Source organism: Corythoichthys intestinalis, chromosome 5, assembly GCF_030265065.1.
Source record: "Corythoichthys intestinalis isolate RoL2023-P3 chromosome 5, ASM3026506v1, whole genome shotgun sequence".
Classification (NCBI taxonomy): Eukaryota; Metazoa; Chordata; class Actinopteri; order Syngnathiformes; family Syngnathidae; genus Corythoichthys; species Corythoichthys intestinalis.
Window position 1 is genome coordinate 24878547 of NC_080399.1, and position 23784 is coordinate 24902330.

At 40.0% G+C, this 23784-nt stretch overlaps 2 protein-coding genes across 2 annotated transcripts in view; one reads left to right on the top strand and one right to left on the bottom strand.

Moving 5' to 3' along the window:
• Positions 1 to 1863: 1863 nt before the first annotated feature.
• On the bottom strand, positions 1864 to 23656 carry fkbp4 (FKBP prolyl isomerase 4). The gene is made up of 10 exons (XM_057836614.1): positions 23224 to 23656; positions 18153 to 18297; positions 17929 to 18071; positions 17719 to 17839; positions 17397 to 17553; positions 15016 to 15190; positions 14760 to 14945; positions 8362 to 8505; positions 8049 to 8141; positions 1864 to 4345 (listed from the first exon to the last, which is right to left on the bottom strand). Exons 1-10 carry the CDS (start codon positions 23314 to 23316, stop codon positions 4256 to 4258), a joined length of 1347 nt encoding a protein of 448 aa, XP_057692597.1. The 5' UTR covers positions 23317 to 23656; the 3' UTR covers positions 1864 to 4255.
• The window catches only part of ddx11 (DEAD/H (Asp-Glu-Ala-Asp/His) box helicase 11), a 32578-nt gene continuing 31598 nt past the window's right edge, over positions 22805 to 23784 (top strand). Inside the window, exon 1 of the mRNA XM_057836611.1 lies at positions 22805 to 22952. The gene's annotated coding sequence lies outside the window, so the exon portion shown is untranslated. The remainder of the gene's footprint in view (positions 22953 to 23784) is intronic.

A 23784-nucleotide genomic window follows, 5' to 3' on the forward strand; every position in this document is an offset into this window, starting at 1 on the left:
GCAACTATCTGTGTTGAGAAAGGGAGTGTGTGTATAATAAACAGCATACGAGTCATACACACGTGCTTTTTATGGAAAATTATTCAATTATTTTTGTGCTGATGGTAATAATGAGCTGTGGTTATGGGTTTAGGCTCACCTAAAGGACTGCATTTATTTAAATTTTATTTAGAATCTTTTTTTTTTTTTTAACTTAACATCATACTTATGTTCCAATTTGCTATTTTATGTTTAAAAAAAAACAAAAATCCTGTTCAATGGAAAAAAGGTTTTTAAAACCCAGATATCTCAAAGTAAGAGTAAGAGTTGTGACTGCATCTGCAATACCGTGATATTTTGGCTTGAAGTTATCCTACTGTCAGAATATCATACCTGCACATGCCTAATAACTTGGGATATGGTTTTGATGTTAGTGTGCTGTGCCATATCTCCTTCATACATGGTGGTTCTGTATTCCTGCCAATTTAACTTTGGCACCCCCTCATCCAGTTCTCCAACTGGGATGCCCGCATGGTGACAGTGCTGGATGATATTGTCATTGCCGTTTTGGTTTCACCATGGAATTTGCCCAAATTGGAAGCAGGTATCCTCCCTAGACAAATGGGACATGTTGAAAAAACAAGAGCTTTGTTTGATGCATAAATTAAGTATTCCCCATGACCAGGAGCAAGAGCCCGTTCATTACTCATGAATTTTGAGGTTTTACAGTTTGCTCCAAGCTGAAACCTACTGCATCAAGTGCAAGTGAGTAAAACAAAAAATACAGAACTTGGAATTTGTATTTTGTCACACTGCTAGAGGCAGTTTTCCCCCATCATGGTTGTTACTGGTCTATCAATCAGCTATGATTTAATATAGGACAATCTATTACAATTAACCCTCCATTGCATCAATATCTTGCTAGCTGGCCTGATCCCATGATGTGGTTGGCTCTATAACAGAACTTCCTAGCTGTTTATATTGTTTTTCTCCACACAGAGGCAGCTCACCATCTCCTGGGGATTCATTTTGTTTTAGCGTTTACCTATGGGTCACAACAGTGCACTAACCCTACCTGAAACCTGACTCCATTGTCCCCAAGGTAGCTGCAGGATAACATCTCCCACGGCTGTAGTATACTCAGCTGATGCTGTGTTTATATAATGGACTAAAACATTTGCACAAAGCTTCTGAGAAACCTTTCTGTTAGGTTCCTCTAAGCAAAACTAAAGCAGCATAAAAAAATACTTTTAAATCTTAAAATTGAATTGCTAAATATTTTAAATTATGCACATTACCCATTCCACGTCAATTGTTTACTAACAAATCTCAGTAATTTAACATTTTTGAAATACATATACCAACAAGTGGTAGTAACACATGACAGATTATATCATAATTATTACTAAGTAATGTGTCAGTTTAGCAGTGTTGCCTCATGTAATGCTTATTTTACCGCTCCCTGGTGGCCACGATCCATATTGTTCTCAGATCTCAAAGCATTGATTCAAAGCAAACTATATAATTTTGAAGTGTCATTAAGATAGTTTTGTATTTTCACCTAATCATGCTATTTAAAATTAAGTTTCTGATGGTAAATATCGACTTATACACTCGCCAACATCCATGGCAGTGGCTACATAAATTCTATCCTTTAGACTATTTTTAAAAGTGCATAAATGCAGAATTCTCTTACTGGAATGGGTTGTTTTGAATTCCAAGGCAGGTCATTGAACAATTTCAAACTTGAAATTCAAGGCATCACTCCATTGATAAATAGGAATGACTAGCGAAGTGTTGCTACTTTTTGGGCCCACTTAATCTGGAATGAAAATCTAGATATGCAAGTGTCCCAAGTACTACTTGACAATGGCAGACACACAATTCATGTTGTAACTTATTTATTGAATCCTTCCACCAGACCACACCACTACACACCCTCCTGACAGGCAAAGTAGAGTCTAAACAGGTGTTTCCACAGCAGCTTCTTCTGGACAGGCTGAATCTGCAAAACTTCATCAAGCAGAAAAATGAGACAGCCGAACGAGCTCACGGGTCCTTCATAGCTGTGTGGATGCTCATTTACATATCAGGAAATTCCAGTTGATTATTTTTGTCATTGACAAATAAGAAATAACAAGTACAATATAACACTTAAGGGAAAAATATCATCAAAAGTACATTGTCAATAGCCCCAAGAGCACCGGTGGGTTGACCCATACCTAAAATGGCTTTATTGGAGAATTAGCAAGATATTAAGTCCAAACAATCACATCACCTCCTGCTACATACGTACATACATACACACATTTGGAACATTCCGGCAAATCGCCAGAACTGATCAGTAGGCCCATAATGCAGATGCTCGGATGGATGAAGGGTAGAGAACAAATATAGTGCAAGATGATTAGCCCTTTACAGAGAAGGCTTTTCAATTCTCTACATACACATCTTTGAACACACCATCGCAAAAATAGCTGTTAAACACGCTTGTAAAGCTACAGGTTGAAAGGTTTAAACGGGTTGAGAGCACAAAACTATTAAAAACACTTGATCAGCTTGTCACCACAATAACAAAAGCGCCAAAGGCCTGGACGAACAAAGCCAACAAAGTTGCTCTTGTAGATGCACTTGCACCCATATACAAGGGTACCTTGACATATGAACACATCGACATACAATTCTTTCGACGTGCGACATAAAATTCGACTTGTCATCTGTCTCGACATATGACGAAATGCTCGCGATACGATTTACAACAGCGTCGCAATTTTATTGTTTTCCTGCAAGATGGCAGCACGTCGGATTTTCTTGTGAGAGAAATCCTCAAGGGTCCAAAGAAGGTTAATGAGGGTGGTAGTAGTTAGTGGAGGGAAAAAAAGGAAAGTGACGTTTACCATTGAAGTGAAATGAAGAAAAATACGAGCGTAGTGTGCTTGTCAGTGAACTGGTTAGACAATGCGTCTCACAACACCGAGGGTCCTCCTCTACCTACACACCCGGTCTCCTTCGACCTCCGTTCGCCAGTAAGTTAAGATGACAATAAAAACGCTTTCTTATTTCAGATTTATTTATAAATTGTTTTGCTGTGTGTACTTGCCATATATAATTGTACGTGTAGTTTTTTTTTAAAGGGATCCACGGAAATAAAGACTTGTTCTTAAAAGATTTCTTAAAGATAAACATTATTATGAGTTAAAATAATTTGATATTGAAACCCCTCTTGATGCTTCCTTTTTTATACAATTTGTAAAGTCGCCATTGTTTTTGACGTCACATTGTTATGCTTCCGCGCTTCCACAGTATGACTAATGTATCATGTAATCAGTCCAACCCTTTCAATTTGAACCTGAGAGGAACATTTATGAGCATGACAGCACTGTTGAGATTTTACAAGACGAGCAGTAAAAGCAAAATGAACAGGAAAGACGGGATGAGAGCACGGGGGAAAAAATAGTGTTCTGCCAAAATGTGCTACACTGGCAAAACGTCCTAAAGCGAATTTGAACCCAAAGTACTACTGTGCGCTTTCAGCTTGTTTAGATACATACAGACAGAACATACTAAAGAGGCCTTAAAAAATACTTAAACGTAGTATTATCAAATAAGGATGGTTTAAATATGCTACGTACGTGACTTATGTGGTCAACAGATCAACAATCTGCTTTAAAGCTACCACAAGAATGCTTAAAAGTGTAAGAGGGAAACACATGCAAAAAAAACAAAACATTTTTAGGCAATGAAAAGGTACTAAAAGACTCAATAAACACACAAATAGTAAGTACTCGCCGCTTTTATCCGATGAGCGCATGTGTTGAACTTCTCAATGTGTAGAAGGAATTGCAGTAACCTGCTAGTATTCGTCGAGTGATAGTGACAATCTACGTCATCACCCCGAGCGTCCATAAAACATGGCGGCCTCCATAGGTCAAAAGACAAAGGCAATATTTTATGTGTTTCTAATAACATTTTAGTAAAAGAGAAAGTTTGTGGCTTATTTGAGCCTACAAGTCTCTAAGTCCGAGGTTCCCTTTAAGGACTTAGCATAGGTTTTTGGGTGTGGAATGAATTAAGTCTAATTATAATGTATTCTTACAGAGCAATCCCTCTCGACACACGACCATTTCGACATACAAACCGGGGCCTGGAATGAACTAAATTCATATGTCGAGGTACCACTGTACACCTAAACACAAATGGTTGAAGTAACAAAAGTCAAAAAACAAACAAAACACGAACAACAACATTAACAGTCAGAATTTACGGCATTTGAGCTTTAGTCTCCCACTTCTTCCTTGTCGCCACTCCCTATCTCCATATCTTCGCTGCCATTGCTCTCCTTGCTTTTCTCTTTCTCAGACACATTCTGCAGACAAAGAAGAAAACGCTGTCAGATCAGGACATTCAAACGTTTTAGCTGCTTTCTAATATCAAATCAATCCACTGACTATTTTGTCATATAAACTAAAACAGTTGTAGGCGCAGACTGAGATTACTTTATTGTAAGTGGGGTCTCTCACATTTCAAAACATTTGGGTAAAATGTCAAAAATGCTTCTGTATTCAGTAAGGGTGTAACGGTAACTATATTTGTATTGAACCGTTTCGGTACGTGGTCCTCGGTTCGGAACGGACACGTACCGAACGAGTTTCTGACGTAAAGTGCGGTCAAATTTAGCGCGTTAACGGGCGGTAATTAATTTTTTGAATTAATCACATTAAAATATTTGACGCATTTAACGCACATGCATCCCATAATCCCACTGTTACGTCCCACGGACTGCTCGCTAAGGGCGTAACATACAGGGTGACCCAAAAAAAAAAAAGTTTACACTCAGTTGACTGCTTGTTTAAAAGCCATTGAAAAATATCGAAATAGGTTGTCATGGTTAAGTGATACATTAAGGTCACTCAATGCAGCTGGTAATCTCTCGTCTCTACAATTCCTGTGCTTCTGCTGAAAATGAAGAAAACTTTAGCTGTACCTGAATTGCTGCGTGTCGGTCTGACACCTACTGAGATTGCAGCAAATCTGAGAATATCCAGATGTGCAGTCTACAAAGTTAAAAAGAAGCTGAAAGATACTGGAACAGCCTCACGAAAACCTGGGTCTGGAAGTGACGATCTGTGCGGACCAAAAAGTTGATTGACAAGGTGATATGTGGCCACCCCAGAGTCCAGATCTCAATCCCCTGGATTATAGCATATGGGCAACTGTGGAGGACAGTGCCTGTAAGAAGCCACAAACTTCTGTGGCAGCCTTGGAGAGGTCCATTGTTAGATCTTGGGAAAAGAGGACAGCATCCTACATAAAGAAGACCTGTCAAGCATTCCGCAGGCGCCTGGAGGCTGTTGTGACACTTAAGGGAGGACACATTGAAAAATAGAGCGTACTGTACATGTTCTTTACAATAATGTATAATTTGTGATTCAATTCTAATTCTAAGCTGAATAAACATGGCATTTAAGTTGTATTATGCTAGTGTAAACTTTTTTTTGGATCACCCGTAAAGGGAGCCATGCACACAAGTTCCAAGTGGACACAAATTTATTCACACAAATCGAACTCGCAATGAACAAAATATACAAAATGCGGAAGAAGCTGGCTTCAGCGTAAGCCCAGGCCAAAACAACAAAATGAAACTACACTTAAACCCCACCCACTAAGTAAACCCTGATCGTAAAAATAAAGTAACAAGACAGCCAGTACCCTGGCTTCTACACTAAACAAAACGGATTGTACGAAAATGGCAGTTTACCTCTACTGCTGCGGTGCTCTTATTTACAGTGGTGAACAAAAACGATCCAATAACTTAGCTTATAATTATTTTCTTTGTTTTGTTCCGTTCACGTTGTTTGCTGTTTATGTTCCTACTGTAAAGCGTCTTTGAGCATTGGTAAAAGCGCTCTACAAATAAAATGTATTATTATTATTAATAACAAATGAACACAAAATACCTCACCGAAAAAGCAGGAGTGTAACAAAAAGCGATCAAATGCACAGGTGAATGAATGGCGAGCAAACAGCTGGCGAGGAGAGGAGGTACGAGGTACGTATGCTATCAAATGCGAAGCTGCGAACTCTCAGAGTGTTGACTGTAAAATGACAAGCGATCACATGACTTTTGTTAACGCTGCCTTTATTTGGTTAACAAGACTCAGGCACAATACAACACACACGCGGAGATGCAAGCTCAAACTACCTTCTATCGGCTTAGCTGCCGTAAAGCAAGTGTCGTTATTGCCGCAAATGTAAACAAAGCGCTGCACAATGGATACATGACAGACAGCGGCTAGTTTTTTAAGTTGGCACCCTTCCTCGGGTGGCCCATCAGCGGCGGAGACGTCGTCGTCGACCCGTCCGGTGTCAATCAGAGTAAGTCACGATCAGCTGACTGACAGTCTCAAAAAAGATAACAATTAAACGGTCAGGGCCGTCGCACCACTCAGAAGTGGGTAACGGTTAAATGTAAACATGGAAGACAATCAGGTTGGCCCTCTGGGAGGGGAATTCAAATTAAAAAGAATATAGATGGAACAACTCTCAGAAAATGTAAATAAGTTGGTTTGCCTCAGCGACTGGCTAGAGCAGTGCTTCTCAATTATTTTCTGTCACGCCCCCCCCAAGGAAGACGTAAATGTTTCGCGCCCCCCCAAACTCTCTGCCGCCACTGTAAATAGTATCATTTGTCTATAAAATTACTATTATAAATACGCATTTGCCTAACATTGTGTCCTTTTTTTCTAATAAAGAAAAAAAGTAACATAGATCAACTTATTATAAAGTATAACTTTATTAACATTGTTTTGTTTGTAACAGAGAAGACTTGACGTGCATCAATTTGCCTGAATTAAAAAAAAAAAAAAATTCACATCCAAACTAAAAAATACACTCAAGGTACATTTTTGACCATTTGATACAGAAAAATAAAATGTAATAAAATCAGTAAATAATACCAAATTAAAATTGATTAGAAACATTCACTCATGAGGACAATGTGCCAAAAAATTTGACCGAAAAAACATCTGAATAAAAGGGGGAAAAAAAAGTGTCCTTGGACAGGACAGTTTTTATTTTTGCTGCTCACAGTATTTACCTCCTTTGCAATGGTGTGGAGTTATTTTGCAATTAGCATGCTAACAATGCTCACTGGCTTACTGATATAACACTGACAAAGCAGGACGATTGTTGGCAATATTTGGCACGTTTTCACTGAAAAAATCAAGCGGCTTAACAATGAGATTGGGGTCTAATGTCTTTAAGTGGCGTCTTCATTGATTTGGCTTCTTGCTGTCTGCTATAATTATTTTTAGACACAGTAAACAGTGGTCTTTCATCATCACCCACTGTATTAAAAGTCAAAGCTAAAAGGCAAACGGCACGAAAAAAGCGCATTCACGGCAGCCGAGGTAGTGAGGGCAGTCGTCGTGACGATCCCAAGCCGAAAATGGCACTTCTCGGGCGGCGACGTGAGAACCGGACAAGACAGGGGGTCGCTGCGTGAGTGAGTCTGGTCGGAAAACGGCTTTCGAAAACGGCGGTGTCACACTGCTCTTCATATCTGTTGTCTGTGTGTGCTGAGTGCTCTTCCTTAGTTCAAAAATACTGCGCGCACTCTGAAAATGAGAGCGCCACTGCCACCTACTGAGTGGATGTGCAAGTACACTTTATTCCAGTACGGCAAAAAAAAAACATGTTCCCCGAGGTCACATGCGCCCCCCCTGGCATTGCTCTGCGCCCCCCCAGGGGGGCGCGCCCCACTATTTGAGAAGTACTGGGCTAGAGGATGAGTAGGGAAGAGGGCCACATTTATGTGTACACTACACACACTTTGCACACATTATAAAAAATACTAATCTTTGTATAGGCTAATGTTCCCATTGTTGAAAGCACAAAAGTGTGTAATAAACAACTAGCACATTTATATTTTGCATTTTGTTTTCTTACTGTACCGAAAATGAACCGAACCGTGACCTCAAAACCGAGGTACGTACCGAATCGAGATTTTTGTGTACCGTTACACCCCTAGTATTCAGTGACATTTTCCCAATGCGTGTGAAAGTTTTTACCTTGGAATCCTTCTCCGCAAACTTGAACATGTTGGCGTAAATGCGCTTGTCCTTCTCGTGCTGCACCTTGATTTGCTTCTGACAATGAACCAACTGGACGACAAAAAACAGAGAAGCCATTAGTGTAACCAAATCAGGAAGGACATGGAATGGGCATCTTTTATCTTGAATGGCAGTCAATGACTAATTGATACATGCTCTATTCTATGACCAAATAATGATTTTACCATCATAAAGTGTTAATCACAATAAAATCTACCATTAACAGAATCGTAATTTCAATAAAGATTTGTATCTTAATAGCCCTTCATACCTGACTCTTGGCAGCCTTGTTTGCAGGATAAAGTTGAACAACACGCTGAAAGTCATCTCTGGCTTGGTCAAACTCCTTCATGCCAAACAGTGCCTCCCCTCTCCGGAAAAGCGCCTTCTCGTTGGACTCGTCCAATTCCAAGGCCTGTGATCACACACGCCAAAGAGGCTTTGTTCAATATTGAACTGAACTAAATTGACTCTCAAATAGAGCTGCAGCTATCGGATATTTTAGTAATCGAGTAATTGACTGAAAATTCTATCGATTAATCGAGTAATTGGATAAACCTTTTTTTTTTTTTTTTTTAAGGTAAAAAGCAATTATAAATATACATGAGAAAAAAGACATTTAATCCAATATTGAACCATTTTCCGTCAATCTGTCTTTATTTTCGATGAACATTGTTGAAAACAGCCAACAATTTCATCTCAGGTGTGACTAGAAAAAAAAATTCACTGCTTTCACTCAAAAAACTTCTAGATCTTATAAAAAAAAAAAAAAAAAAAAAAAAAAAAACATTTCTTACCTAAAAATGTAATTACGCTTGATAACACACATCACTTGAAAGCTATGTGTTTTCCCCACGTGTTTCAATTGAATTTCCATTTGTGTCAAGCTATTTTTAAACTCTAGTTAAGTTTTAAATTAGTCTAAACTGTAAGTGCTGATAGGATTTTGAGTTTTTGCAGTGTTCAAAATAAATGTATGATACCTGCTGTATTGGAGCACATTAGGGACCAGTGCTACTTGGTGTTTTATTCAGCAATGACTACTGAGCTAAAATAAAACTAACAGATTTATTATGTTTTAATTTTACACCCTCATCACTCTACAGCGCTGTGTTTTTACAGATTAAATAAAGCCTTTATGTAAGACAAGTTAGCCACGCATCGACAGTGGTCATAATCAATAGAAACTAGTGATGCACGATAATACATTTTTCAACAGATATCGATAACCTCATTCCAACTGATAACCGATAATGTCAAGCCGATAATTCTATTAAAAGATTTATGTAAAATTTCATAGTATACACAAGAGAAAATATTACTGTGCAAAAATATAATTTATTGCTCTTTTTTTCAACATAAAATATGAACAAGTTGTCAATTCCCACATCTAAATAATGACATTGTCTGAGATTACAGTATGTAATGGTAAACTTTTGATAAACTTTTGACAACAATTACAGAGTAAATACCTAAGTTGCACAAAAAATGCCTCTAAAAGTAAGCCATTCCTAACATATATAACATTACTACACTGCAAAAACACACCTCCTTAAAACTAGTCAGTTTTAAGTGTAAATTTATTGGAAAAAAGTTAAATTATGTGCCGGCGCTTCAAGTGCATTTCTCTCAGATTTCTTGGAAGAAAAATAGCCCATGTGTGTTGTTTTGTGCCCGAGTTTTGTTAAGCCGAAAATAAAGGCAGCGTTACAAAGTCATCTGACCGCTCGTCATTTTACATACTGAATGCATCACTGACTGGCTAACTTAGTTTTCTGCATGTTTATCATCTAACCACTGTGCAGTCATGATAAGCTTGCTTACTGGACATCACTTGTCCAAATGTCTGTGCCGAAAATGATGTGATTGGCATGTTTTTCATGAAGAATGGTGGTCGTATAAACTGCATTATTATTATTATTTTTTTAATCTTGGGTCATTTCGGTAAAAAAAAAAAAAAAAAAGTGTCTCCTCTCAGCAGCGGCAGCTACGTTTGTACCGGATAATCCGTCTGCCCCGGCCGGTTTGCTGCGGCGTATTCGGGGTCCGGCTCTGCTCTGGACGGGGGCGCACGCCGTGGGGGAACGCTCGAGAAACCGGGGTGTTCGCTGGAGGTCCCGCCGCCGGGGAACCGGGCTCGGGCAGCGGCCTGCCGGACCGGCGGGCTCCATCGGAAGACTGCTACTTGTCGACTATCGGTCTCGAGTCGTGCCGGTGTTTAGCCTTAGATGAGAGTTTACCACCCGCCTTGGGGTGCATTCCCAAACAACCCGACTCTGTATCGTCACAAGCCCCGTAGTTTAGCTTGGTTCGTGTTTACAATAGCTTTAGCATTCACGCTAGCAGCAGCCTCGTACTCGTTCCAAATCTTTGTGATGCAGTTTTAAATGGCTGCTGGATTAGTGGTGTTGAATGAGGACGCTTTCTTTCCGCCTCGTGGAACTTCTGCGGCGCATGTTTCGCAGATGGCGAGAGCGTCGTTTTTTTACTAACAGCCGCCATAATATACTACTGCTTCTTGTCGTGGAAGTCCAACTCCTCAACCCCTCCTCCCTCAGGGGCTCCAGAGAGGGGAGGGGTTGAGGAGGCGGCGTGCTTAATTCTTCGGTTGCGCACATTTGGAGGCTAAATCAAGTATATAATTATCGGTTGAATTTTTTTATTATCTGGATTATCTGTGTGACGTCATAATTGCCATTATTGGCCGATAATTATCGGTGACCGATATTATCGTGGATCTTTAATAGAAACAGAGCCCTCCGAAGGGCAACGTTACGCGAGCGGGTGACAACAACATTATATTTATTAGCGCTGAGAAGTCTACTGCTTGAAGATGGCGGCTGTTTACTAAAGCTGCCCAGACGCGGCCAAGTCTGTCATTTCGCATCTAGTCCTTAATGCATGCAATATCTATGAGATGCATTGGACACTACATGCTACCACACTGGCATCACGTGGGCGTAGTTTTTAGCAACGCCGGCGTAGTTTGTAGCGGCTGTCGGCTGCAGTAAGTTTTTTGTTTTTTTTAAATTGCTTCTTCCGCTACGCACGTGACGTCAGCGGGTTGTCCTGCATTAAAAGTAGTCCGGGCAAAACGTGATGCTTAGAGCTGGCAAAATTAAAATGATTCCTCGAGGTGAATAAAATTACTCGAGTTACTCGAGTATTCGTTTCAGCTCCTCTCAAATGGTCCAACCATTGGCTATTATTTCAAAGTTGTGGACCAATGCAACTAGGGGTGTGACAAAATATCAAAATGGTGATATATCGTGATATTTTGTATCCCAAAATGTTGTCGATATGCTCCTGCCAAGAATCGAGACAACGTTTTAAAAAGGTGTCAATGTCAAAAAACCCCGAACCAACAAGTTGCTCCAAAATCTTCCACCATAATAGTGTCTCAGTTCACTCTAAGGCTGCATTGACGGTGCATGACGCCCAATCCATTTAGACCAGTGGTCTCAAACCGGTCCTCAAAGGGCCGCAGGGGGTACTGGATTTCATTCCAACCAAACGAGACAAATACCTTTTCACCAATCTGGTTTCTTACAAGTGTAATCAGTTGATTGCAATCAGGTGCTGCTTATGTTAGTAGAAACCTCATTGGTTGAACTGTTTGTGCTGGATCTGTTGGAACAAAAACCAGGACCCACTGCGGCCCTTTGTGGAGTCGGTTTGAGACCGCTGATTTAGACTGTGGGTTTTCATTAAGCTTGAAAACGATAAACCGATACGACCGGATATCGGGTTTTACAGGTGAGGGATACAGCTGTATTGATAGTAAACTTATCATTTGACAGTAATTAGCCATTAAATATTCAATGAACCGATTGTAGAGATAGAATTTGGCGATCGCGAGCACAAGAATCGGCTTTTAATGCCTAGTTCAATCCATTGCTTAATATGATAATAATTTAGCTTTTACCTTATGTCATTCACACAGCGCACTTAGATTGTGACCGCCGTCGTGGTTGCCTCAACTTCCCATTCATTTCGGCAGAACCGCTAGTAGTCACCGTCATTACCCGATCGTCACGGGCGTGTCATAACAACGCGAGAGTTAACAAAACCACTGTAACACATGCTCCGTAGCGTTTTCTTCACAGATCAAAACGAAACTAGTAGTGGCAATGAAGCAACATACTAAAACAATGGACAGTTGGTGCACCACGCCAGCGACGTGCAGCGATTGATTTTCCATGCACACAGGAAAACAAAAGTCGGACTTTGAAGTGACGAAGGCAGCCAGATCTGTTTGCATGGGACAGAGCTAGTGTGAAGTGTGAAGCGGTACAGAGATCTTGAGTTTTTAACCCTGAAAAATAACCCACAACAATGGTGGAAAGGGCAGCACGATCTGCTGGAGATATTGTTTCCACGAAACGCAGTCTACTTAAACATGAACATGTGGATTAGTTGATCTTCCTCAAGAAAAATCTGCCCTTCAAAACAGATATAGACAGTGATGAGGAATAAAAAAAATGTGGAAGCACAGGCATAAGTGAATTAGAGCTGTCCCGACTAGTCGACATAGTCGACGTCATCGATGACGTAAATCCGTCGACGAGCACAACATCCCGTCGACGGTTAATGAAGGGTTAAAAAAAAAATACATGCGTGGAAAGTTCAGAATGTCGGATGCTCTGTATGCAAGCGGGGAAAGCGGCACAAAGCCAAAAAAAGCGCACCAGAGTGTCCAAAACATTGACTTATTTCAAAGAAACAACGGAGGGTACACTCTTCTGTCCTGTCTGTTCAATGCCAAGCTTGGCTGCACGTCGGCCGTGAATAAACACCTCAAGCGCCGTCACCGTTTGTAATTTTTTTTTTTCTTTTCATTTTTTGTACACCAGAGGGTGCTGTCGCCTTACTGAATAATAATGTTTGATTGACAATGGGCCTATAAGTGCTATTAGTATTGTCCTTAATGCTAACTGAAAGGTTTATTTCATGTTATGGTTTATTTTATGGTATAGAAAATTATATAAGGTTAAAAGGTCATAAATATATACAGTATATACAGTGATTGCACTCAAGGGAGAGATTGTCAATCATAAGGTAATAAATTAAGGTAAAGGCAATTCATTGATATATAAATAAGGTTTAAAAGGAAAAAGGTGAAAAGTTTTTGTTAATTTCTAATTGTGTTGTTTTATTTGTGTGCACCATAGCTCTTACGGTGTGATTACATCAAGGATGGAATAAAAGTTGTAAACCATCAGTTTAAGAGACCACCTTTTCAATCAGGGATGCTACACTAGTAAATTCTATCAGCATTTAAACTAATTGTTTATTTGTGATTTATTATTATTTATGTGTTTATTTGTACTTTAATAATTTAATTGTTCCAATATGTTTTTTTGTGAATTGATAAGCGTCAACAAAAATTTCATAGCTAAATTAGTAAACAAAAAAAAAAAAAAAAAAAAAAAAAAAAAAAAAAAAAAAACAAACAAACAAAAAAATTTAATTATTAGATTAGTCGACTAATCGTAAAAATAGTCGGCTGACAATCGGGAGAAAATTAGTCATTTGGGACAGCCCTAAAGTGAATGACTTGGCTGTGTATAAGGTTAAAGTAATGATTATAGACTTGTCTGTCTAAAATGCCATGTTTTTATTCCCCCAGTTATACCAGTGGTAAAGCATAATTTATTATTTATTTATGATAACACTAACAGGTTTAATTTTTTTTTTTTCAAGAACTGCTGCATATATTCTTTGCTTGTAAGATGTTTACGTTGAAAGTTTGCACTTAAATTACTTACCTATTGTGTTCAAAACACAAAAATAAAACACACAAACACACAAAATAAAAAAATAAAACAACATTGGTATGAAATTTTGTTTAATTTTGCTATTAAAAAATGTGGTCTTTTTTATATTTTTAAAATACTGTATGAACACACACAACAAATGTTTACTATCGTATCGTTTTCACTCTGTATCGAACCCGATCGTTCTGAAACTGTATCAAATAGCTCGGCCTAAAAAATGTATCTTTTTTTTTTAATCGAATCGTAACCTGGGTATCTAGATATACATCGAATCGGCTTCATGCCAGAGATTCCCCAACCCTTGTTTTCAGGGCATTTACACGTCACTTGTGGTTCATTTTAGGGCATTTATAGGTCATTTCCTGTTGAGTTTGAGTCACTGCCTATTCATTTGGGTGATTTCCTGTTCTGTAACACAAAATCAACAGGAAGTGACCTATAAAATAACCCAACAGGAAGTAACTGAACATCAAAAGGTAAATGACCTTAAATGGCCCAAAATTACCTCATTGCCTGGCAATGGCTGCCACTGACAGCCATAGACGTTCAATCCATTTGAAATGGGAGGGTGGCAGCGAATTAACATTTCAAATGGATTGGATGTCTACTAGTGATAAACTCATTCCAATTCACAGCAGAAGCTTGTTTTCCTGTTTATTAGTTCTGTTTATTAGTTGTTGGTCAGAAAATCATTCTAGGATATTCTACAAATGTATAGATAATCGTTGTATCGCCATATTGTCAGATAATCGTTATCGTGAGCTTTGTATCGCAAATTGTATCGTATCGTATCGTGAGGTACCAAGATGTTCCCACTCCTAAATGCAACACCTGATTACTTCAACAGTGCAGTGGTTGGGAATCACTGATTTAGTGCGTGTGTACATCTTGCCTTATTACAGTTCTCCAGCGCTTTGTTGGGCTCTTTGATCTTCAGGTAGCACATGGCTAAATTGAGATGTGCAGCCAAGCGCAGCGCTTTGGATGCCTTATCCTCCTCCTCAGACAACGCAGACTCATTCTCAAGCCATGATACGATCCTCTTGTACTGAACAGAGGCCTGCTTAAACTTTCCCTCCTGAAAGCAAACGCAATCAGTGTCACATTTACAAGTATTGAGAGGCACAAACTGGGCTACCTGTACGTACCTTAAAATACTGCGTGCCCTTCTCTTTCACGACACCGCTCTGCTGCAACTTCTCTGTGGAGTTCATCTCCCAGGACTGTTTTGCCTTTTCGAAGGCTGTGAGCTTGATCTTGTATTTTAGAAGCGCCCCGCCGGGGATGTTGTATTTGGCGTTTCCAGCATTACCAAAGCCATATCTGGAAGAAACATTAGCTTGGACTATTTGCACTCATACCATAATCATTCTTGTTATATTTAACTGGCTGAGGAGTAAGTCATATCAGCAAAGAATTGAACTTTACTTTCAAATTGGGCGGGGCGATTTAGCCCCTTAAAAATACCATTGTATATTAGCATTAAGCTAGTGGGTGCTCAAAAAAATAAAACCTATATTTGAGTGCACTAGATTTAGCCCCCGAAAATAAAATTGTATATTAGCATCAAGCTAGTAGGCGCTCAAAAAATAAAACCTACACTTTAGTGCACTCTGTGTAATTTTCTTTATTGTGCGCGTTTAGTTTTACAGTTTACCTCAACTGGAGTGTAATGAACTTCTTCAAAACAAATCAACATCAGCCTTCCTGAGGGACTGTTCAAAATCTGCGAAACTAGTCATTTGCGTCTGCATACGTTGGACTTGGCTGATCACCAAAATTAATGGAGAGACGGTGTGTGTGTGTGTGTGTGTGTGTGGGGGGGGGGGGGTTCTTTGTTATCGAGCTTCAAATTGCCCAACTCCACTATACAGGTCCTTCTAAAAAAATTTGCATATTGTGATAAAGTTCGTTATTTTCTGTAATGTACTGATAATCATTAGACTTTCGTATATTTTAGATTCATTACACACAACTGAAGTAGTTCAAGCCTATTATTGTTTTAATATTGATGCTTTTGGCAAAAAAAAAAAAATCAAGAAAAACCAAATCCCCGTCTTAAAAATGAGCATATCATGAAAAGGTATTCTAAAGAAGCTACTAACCTAATCATCTGAATCAACGAATTACCTCAAAACCCTTAGGAAAGATTCCTGAGGCTTTTAAAAACTCCTAGCCTGGTTCATTACTCAAAACCGCAATCATGGGCAAGACTGCCGACCTGACTGCTGGCTAGAAGGCCATCATTGACACCCTCAAACAAGAGGCTAAGACACAAAAAAATTTCTGAGCGAATAGGGTGTTCCTACAGTGCTGTATTCAAGGCACCTCAGTGGGAAGTGTGTGGGAAGGAAAAAGTGTGGCAGGAAACGCTGCACAACCAGAAGAGGTGACCGGGCCCTAAGAAAGATTGTGGAGAAGGCCAGATTCCAGACTTTGGGGGAGCTGCAGAAACAGTGGACTGAGTCTGGAGTAGAAACATCCAGAGCCTCCGTGCACAGGCTTGTGCTGGAAATGGGCTACATGTGCTGCATTCCTCAGCTCAAGCCACTTTTGAACCTGAAACAGCGGCAGAAGCGCCTGACCTGGGCTATAGAGAAGCAGCAATGAACTCTTGCTCAGTGGTCCAAAGTACTTTTTTCAGATGAAAGCAAGTTTAGCATGTCATTCGGAAATCAAGGTGCCAGAGTTTGGAGGGAGACTGGGGAGAAGGAAATGCCAAAATGCTTGAAGTCCAGAGTCAATTACCCACAGTCAGTGATGGTCTGGGTTGCCAGGTCAGCTGCTGGTGTTGGTGTACTGTGTTTTATCAAGGGCAGGGTCAATGCAGCTAGCTATAAGGAGATTTTGGAGCACTTCATGCTTCATCTGCTGAAAAGCTTTATGGAGATGAAGATTTCATTTTTCAGCACGACCTGGCACCTGCTCACAGTGCTAAAACCACTGGTAAATGGTTTACTGACCATAGCATTACTGCGCTCAATTGGCCTGCCAACTCTCCTGACCTGAATCCCATAGAGAATCTGTGGGATATTGTGAAGAGGAAGTTGAGAGACACCAGACCCAACACTGTGGATGAGCTTAAGGCCGCTATGGAAGCATCCTGGGCCTCCGTAACACCTCAGCAGTACCACACGCTGATTGCCTCCATGCCAAGCCGCATTGAAGCAGTCATTTCTGCAAAAGGATTCCCGACAAAGTATTGAGTGCATAGCTGATATAATTGAAGGTTGAATTTTTTTTGTATTAAAAAACTCTTTTTGTATTGGTCGAATGAAATATGCTAATTTTTTTAGATAGAGAATTTTGTTTTTTCTTCACTTTTTTGCCAAAATCATCAATATTAAAACAATAAAAGGATTGAACTACTTCAGTTGTGTGTAATGAATCTAAAATATATCAAAGTCTAATATTTATCAGTGCATTACAGAAAATAATGAACTTTATCACAATATGCTAATTTTTTTTTAGAAAGACCTGTATTAGGTGCCTTTCGTTTCTAGAATTGCACACTGTACATGTGCCTTACTTGGATTTGATGTAAAACAGCGATTCCTCTCCCTGCTCCATGGCAGAGATGGCTTTCTCGACTCCGGTTGGCAAACTGAAACTTTCTCCGTCTCCGATCTCAAACTTGAGTTCCCTTTCATCGAACACACGCCCTTCGCAGGTGCCTTCCACGCTCACTGAAGAGAAGCAAAATTTTACATAGCTTTGTAAAGGACCTCAGACTACAGAAATGGACCTAAATAATACACTTAAAAACTAATTGTAGAAAATGACTATTTTAAGTACATTAGTCATCTCGAAAGGGAGTATCTGAATGTTTTATGGTACTACAAATGTGTTACCTTCAACAGTAGCTCCTTCATTAGGCTTTGCGTATCCCTGCCCTTTAGTGATAATGCGACGGATAATCCCTCCATCCTCATCTTCGGTTATATCCTGCCCTCGGAATTCAAAAAGTTCCACCTGTGGGAAGAGTGCTCAATAAACCAATGGCAAGTAAATATAATCCACTGATAACAAAGACAAAGGGGTGGAATGCAGGTAAGGCTTACCTCAAAAACAAGTGTCGCACCAGGGCTGATTTTGGGTGGGCTGCCAGTAGAACCGTATGCATAATCTGATCTACAAATGAGCTGGCAGAGTTCACCTTGTTTCATAGTGGCCACGCCGATGTCCCACGCCTTTATAACTTCACCTGCGTACACACAGATACAAGGATACAAATCTTGTCATCTCTGTGATGGGTTACCAGTCTTCTTAAGTATGGGAAACCAACCTTTGCCCAACTCAAAGGAGAATTTCTCTCCCCTGTCTCTGCTGGAGTCAAAAGGAGTGCCATCCAGGAGGGTTCCTACATAGTGTACAAACACTTTGTCTCCAGTCACTGGCAGCTCTGCTCCAGTGCCTTCTCTTTTCACCAACTGAAAACACCCAATGTAGTGAGGGATATTGAATGTTACCTTGACCCACAAGTAGGCATATGCCGATATAACATTTTGACAACATGATAACCTTAAGCAAAAGTATTACGGTTTCACAGTATCACAATTACAGCTCTAAAATGTGTTACTTAGACATATCTGGGTTAAAAAAAGTTTTTACATTGAACAGGATTAATTTTTTTTATACTCTCATAGCTGGTGGGAAACATTCATGACAGTATTTACTAACCTTTAATTTTGTATAAATGCGAAATCATATTGGAGGAATTGCCTCCTCAGCAGCCACCCTCCGCAAACATGTTTTACATGTCGGTTGGCCCTCCTCTTAACTGCGGCCGTCTGTAACGTTTCTATTAGAGCTGGGAATCTTTGGGCACCTAACGATACGATTACGATTCAGAGGCTCCGATTCGATTATAAAACAATTATTGATGCACCCCCCCTCCTTTTTTTTTTTTTTTTTTTTTTTTTTTTTAAATGTTTTGTACATTAGTTCCAAAATTGTTCAAAAATACTCTCAGGCTAAACCAAACTACTATTTCAGTATCAAGTTAACATATAGCAGTAAACAAATATACAAAAATAACATTAAATAAAAAACTCCAGTCCCCATTCTGTATCAGCAGCTTTAAACTACATTCAATTAATTTAATGTTTGAATCAACCGTTAAAGTTGTTAAAATTACTCCAGTTATTCCATAATTTCCCTTTTGTCTACTTTCGACATGTGAAAGTTTTAAAACTATTTTAAAGATAGATTCAAGTCAGTATTTTACCGATTTAGGAGCATTTTAGATAAAAAGTTAATTAGGTTTACTTGGAAGGTTCGCTACAACAGCCTTGCAGGGAAGTGTACTGCTTTAAGATGGCGGCCGTTTACTAACGCCTGCATCTAGCTTTTTGTAGATGTGCTGCCAACGCTACCAAATCTATACAGCATCTAGTCCTATATAAATGATATCTACCGTAACATTATGTTAATGTACTTTGTAGCAGCTTTTCGGCAGCAGCCAGGTATGTTGTTGTGTTTTTTTAATCTCGTGGCATGAGTTGAGCTAGAGCCGTGAGTTGAGCATTGACATTACCCTAGGGGCCAAGTAATGAGAAGCATGATGTTTAGCTACTCTCGCTTCGGTCCTCATTGCGTCCCTAAGACCGTGCGGCGCGCTGAGTGTGTTGTACTTCCGCTTTACTTCGCATATTTCAATAATCGGAATTTGGATGTTTGTGAATCGTTCTCGAATCTTCCACGGCCGAATCGCGAATAATCTAAGAATCGGAAATTTTGCACACCTCTAGTTTCTATTGTCGAAGTATTCACATACCAGCGATTTAGTTTTCTTCGATGGGGGAAAAAGTTCAGTTCAGTCACATGTTGGTTGGCCCTGCTACTCTAAGCTGCCATAGTCTGTAATTTTTCTGTAGCCGAAGTAATTCCGTACCAGCGATTTTTTTTTTCTCCGATTGGGGGGGGGGGGGGGGGGGGGGTTGCAAGGGGTGGGTGAGTTCAAGAGTTTCACCTCCTCCAGCAATCATGAAGCACAGCTGACTCACGGACACGGAGCAACAACTGGTGGGGAAGGGTTGAGCCTTGCAGCTGTGAGCGAGGGATTTCTCCCAGCATTTTTGGGACATAAAAAATGGCTAATAAAGTAGGGATGGTATATTTTTGCGGTTTTGAAACCGTGACGTTTTCATACCACAGTATACCTTTAAACCGTTAATCAGCACATGTCTACTCACAAGTTTAATTGATGCTGTGACTAAGTTGAAAACAGTTTGTGTTACGAGTTGACATGAACGGAAAATACCATAGCATTTGTTACACAACATTACAAAACTTGTAAATAACAAACTTCTTTAAAATCACAGCAGTGTGATTTAACAGTGCATAACCAGTTGCTTCTGTTATACTCAGGGGTGCACATAAGTGGTCCGCATGCGCGCATGCGTACTGGACGTAGACAAACGCGCTGGCCCTCAACGGCTTCCATACGCTTTTGCGTACCGATGGCTGACCACTGTATTTGCGGCGGACACGAGAAAATAACTTCTCAAAATGTCGAAGAGGCAGGCCACACTGAGTAATTACTTCCGTGTTCCCCCACCCCCGTCAAAAGACAGACAGACGACAGAGGCGTCACCGGAGCTACCGAAAAAAAAGGACTTTTGCTGAAAAGTGGCTGCAGGAGATACCATGGCTAGAAGCAAATGATGCTCGCACGGAAATGCGGTACAAAATGTGCCGTGAGAATCCCAATGTCGCCGATAAGAGCAGCGCATTTTATGTAGGGTCAAAGAATTTCAGCCATCCAAACTTTGAAAAGCACGAAAAAAACAGCATGTGGCAATTAAGCAAACTATCGATGTCAGACATGACCCCACTCGCCCTATGGACAAATTGCGGAATAAAGGTCATGAACAGCGACATGCACTGACAAACGTGTTTTTGCTTGCATTTTACAAAGCTAAACATGCACGTTCAATAAGGTCTTATGAGGAGGACATCCCACTTTTAAAAAGGCTTGGAGTTAAAGTGCATGTGACACGAAAAAGCATGTTTATTTCATAATACACGAGGTATTTTATGTATTTTATGTATTTGGATGTGTGTGGAAGCGATCGCTATATTTATTTAGTTTTTTTAATCCAGCGCCATGAAAATGAGTGACTTCCGGCTACGGTCTTTCATTGAGGAGGAGGGCGCTGTGACGTGTACGGTAGAAGACGTCCTCTTAACTATACAGTGTACTGTTGTGTATGAGGACGAAGGATTCAGCTCATTTTGCGGATTAATATGTTTATTTTTCGCATCACGCCAGCCAAACTGCTGCAGAAAAATCATTCTGTATGAGTTTCAAAAGGTTCCCATTCACCGTGGATATTTACTGTGGGACCATTGGACTTACGAGGAAGTGAGTAAACATCTTGTTTTGTATTATGTCAAATATGAATACAGCGATTACAAAGTAAACACTACAAACTTCCTTTAAATAAAGGACTACTTATGTTTGATCATTGATAGGCATGTAAAAAGCTCTCCTCTGCTCATTAGCAGCACATTAGCTGCACAACAACTCCAGCCACCCTCCTCCGGGGAACGAACTGTAAATTGCTCTCCGCCGGGCGGTTTGCCGATCCACAAAGACAATCGACAACCGGGTCGTCATGTCAAATAATCCAGGCTAGTAATGTGTGATTTTCCGCTTCGAAGACTTTGAAACATCACTCGGTTCGGGTTAGCATGTCAGCTAGCTGTCACGCCTTCTGGTTTGTTTACATTCTCCGAAGCCGGGGAAGGGAAATGACATATGTCCGATTTGGGTGTCATAAAATATCGTTCGGGAGGTGCGACAGTAAAGGTGAAGTCGACAGTTTTGACCATTATGGAGTAATTTTGCCATGTCTTTCCTGAATAAATGCATTTTTATTATTTCATATTCCATTCAGCACAAGACTGTTATTTGTCATGACCATGCCATTTATTTAGCAATTGGGGAAAATACTTGGATAAAAAGAATATCCTGTAAAAATATTGAAGTAAAGAGACAGAAACAATGACATTTTGCCGCACTCAACGTCGCGTTCTCCTCGTTGTGAATAGTTCCCCCTCTACGGGCTGACTGGTCCTTCTGAAGCCATTTATATAGCTATTGGGGAAAAATACTTGGATAAAAAGAATATCCTGTAAAAATATTGGAGTAGAAAGACTGAAACAATGACATTTTGCGGCTCTCTTCGTCACGTTTTCCTCGTTCTGAATAATTCCCCCTCAATGGGCTGAATAGTAAAACCGATGAGCCCAGTCTACCGCTGACGTCAGCCACGTGTTGGGGACGCTAAAGCCCTATCATGGTAGGCGTGGCTAACCGGCAGATTAAAAGACTAATTTCTCGTCATCTGCGCTTTGCTAAATTGTTGTATATAGTCGAATCGTCTCAAAATATGATTCTAATTCACATAATGCCATTTAAGACTTTTTTTTCCTCGTGTCGTATGCTCTTTAATGTGGGAGCCGCATAATGCCCTTTATTTTGAATTGGTGCTTTTATGTTTATTTCTTCACATTTCACTTCAAAGTAATGCCAATTTTGTTGTGCCAGTCGATGTTAATCAAGCATTAATTGTTAATATAATTAATTAAAGTTAATTGGCTCTAAGTAAAGCTTGTCATAAATTTATCGCATCAGGCGGGTCGGCTCTCAAGCTCAATGAGGACCAAGTCACATCTCCAGGTCCTCCTCTGAGAACCTGGGCGAAAAAAATATGTGCACTCCTGGTTATACTCCTCTGTGCTAAGCCAGTTGCTAAAACTCACAATATTAACAATTTCAGATGATGAAGATGTCTTCTTTACAATATGGCGAACACGAAAAACAAAACCGTTGAAAAGAGTAATGATGTACTTGCGCTCATTGGAGCATGTCCGTGTATTTGGACAGTAATCTGTAATGTGTTTATCCGTTTAGAATCAGGCTCAGGAGATGCAAACAAAAGGCTTCACTTCTTCACTTATGGCTGTGTTGTTAATACGTAGTAAAAATAATTCAATGTGTTACTGAATTACTGAGTTAACGCATTAATTGCCTCGTCTTAATACATACAGAAAATCATACTTCTGCATTTACGTCCCTGTAAGTACATACCATTCTTGACACGTGCTCAACAACCGGTACCAAGAAGTTATTCAATAAAAATGCGTCGCCATATCTAACACTGCAACTTTTACGTTCACAAAAGTTATTTTTAAAGTTTAATTTATCAAGCCTGTTGGATATCCTCATGATTAGTTATTCAGGAGTCAGGACAATAAACAATTGGTTAGCAACGCGCCCGCAGGGAGCTAGCCAACGACAGCTAATGCCATCTGCACAAGCAGTTTGTCGAGAAAAGACGATTATTAACCTTCAAAACACCTCCATCTTTCTTGGGTGTGATGTCCTCTCCCTCCATTGGGATGCTGGGGTGTCCCTCGCTCGTTTGCTTCTCTGCGGTCATTGAAAAACTGGGAGTTAGGTCCTTTTAAGCCTGACTTTAACGAGCGCCCACAACACAACACCTGACTGGTGTGCTAAAGGCCAGCTATGAACACCACCACTCGTTTAACCGACGCGCGTACGCGTTATTCGGTCGCCGAGCAAAGCGTTGACGATTCAAACCGCTCAAAGTCCACGCTTGAACGATAGTTCCTTTTAAGTAGCTCAAGCGTCGAACTTTCCAGACATTCTAGAAGGAACCATGGAGAAGAACCAAGCGTGCACTGAGGAGCGTTAAAATTTTTTAACCGTCATCTCCGGAAAGACATAGCAAAACAACGGATTATTGCTCAAGAAATGCCTTTCCTGCGATTACATTATGCCTTGATATTAATAATGTATTATCATGCATTCAAATATTTGCTATATGAGCCATTCATGATTGAACAATTGGATTCATATAATGTTACCGCTCATCAGTGCTGGGCAC

Coding starts and splice junctions, on each gene's coding strand:
- fkbp4 (XM_057836614.1), bottom strand. CDS start 23,316: ATGACCGCAGAGAAGCAAACGAGCGAGGGACACCCCAGCATCCCAATG. Junction 14,946..15,015: donor AGGGCACGCAGTATTTTAAG/GTACGTACAGGT, acceptor GTTTGCTTTCAG/GAGGGAAAGTTTAAGCAGGC. Junction 8,506..14,759: donor CGCTGGAGAACTGTAATAAG/GCAAGATGTACA, acceptor GTGTGATCACAG/GCCTTGGAATTGGACGAGTC.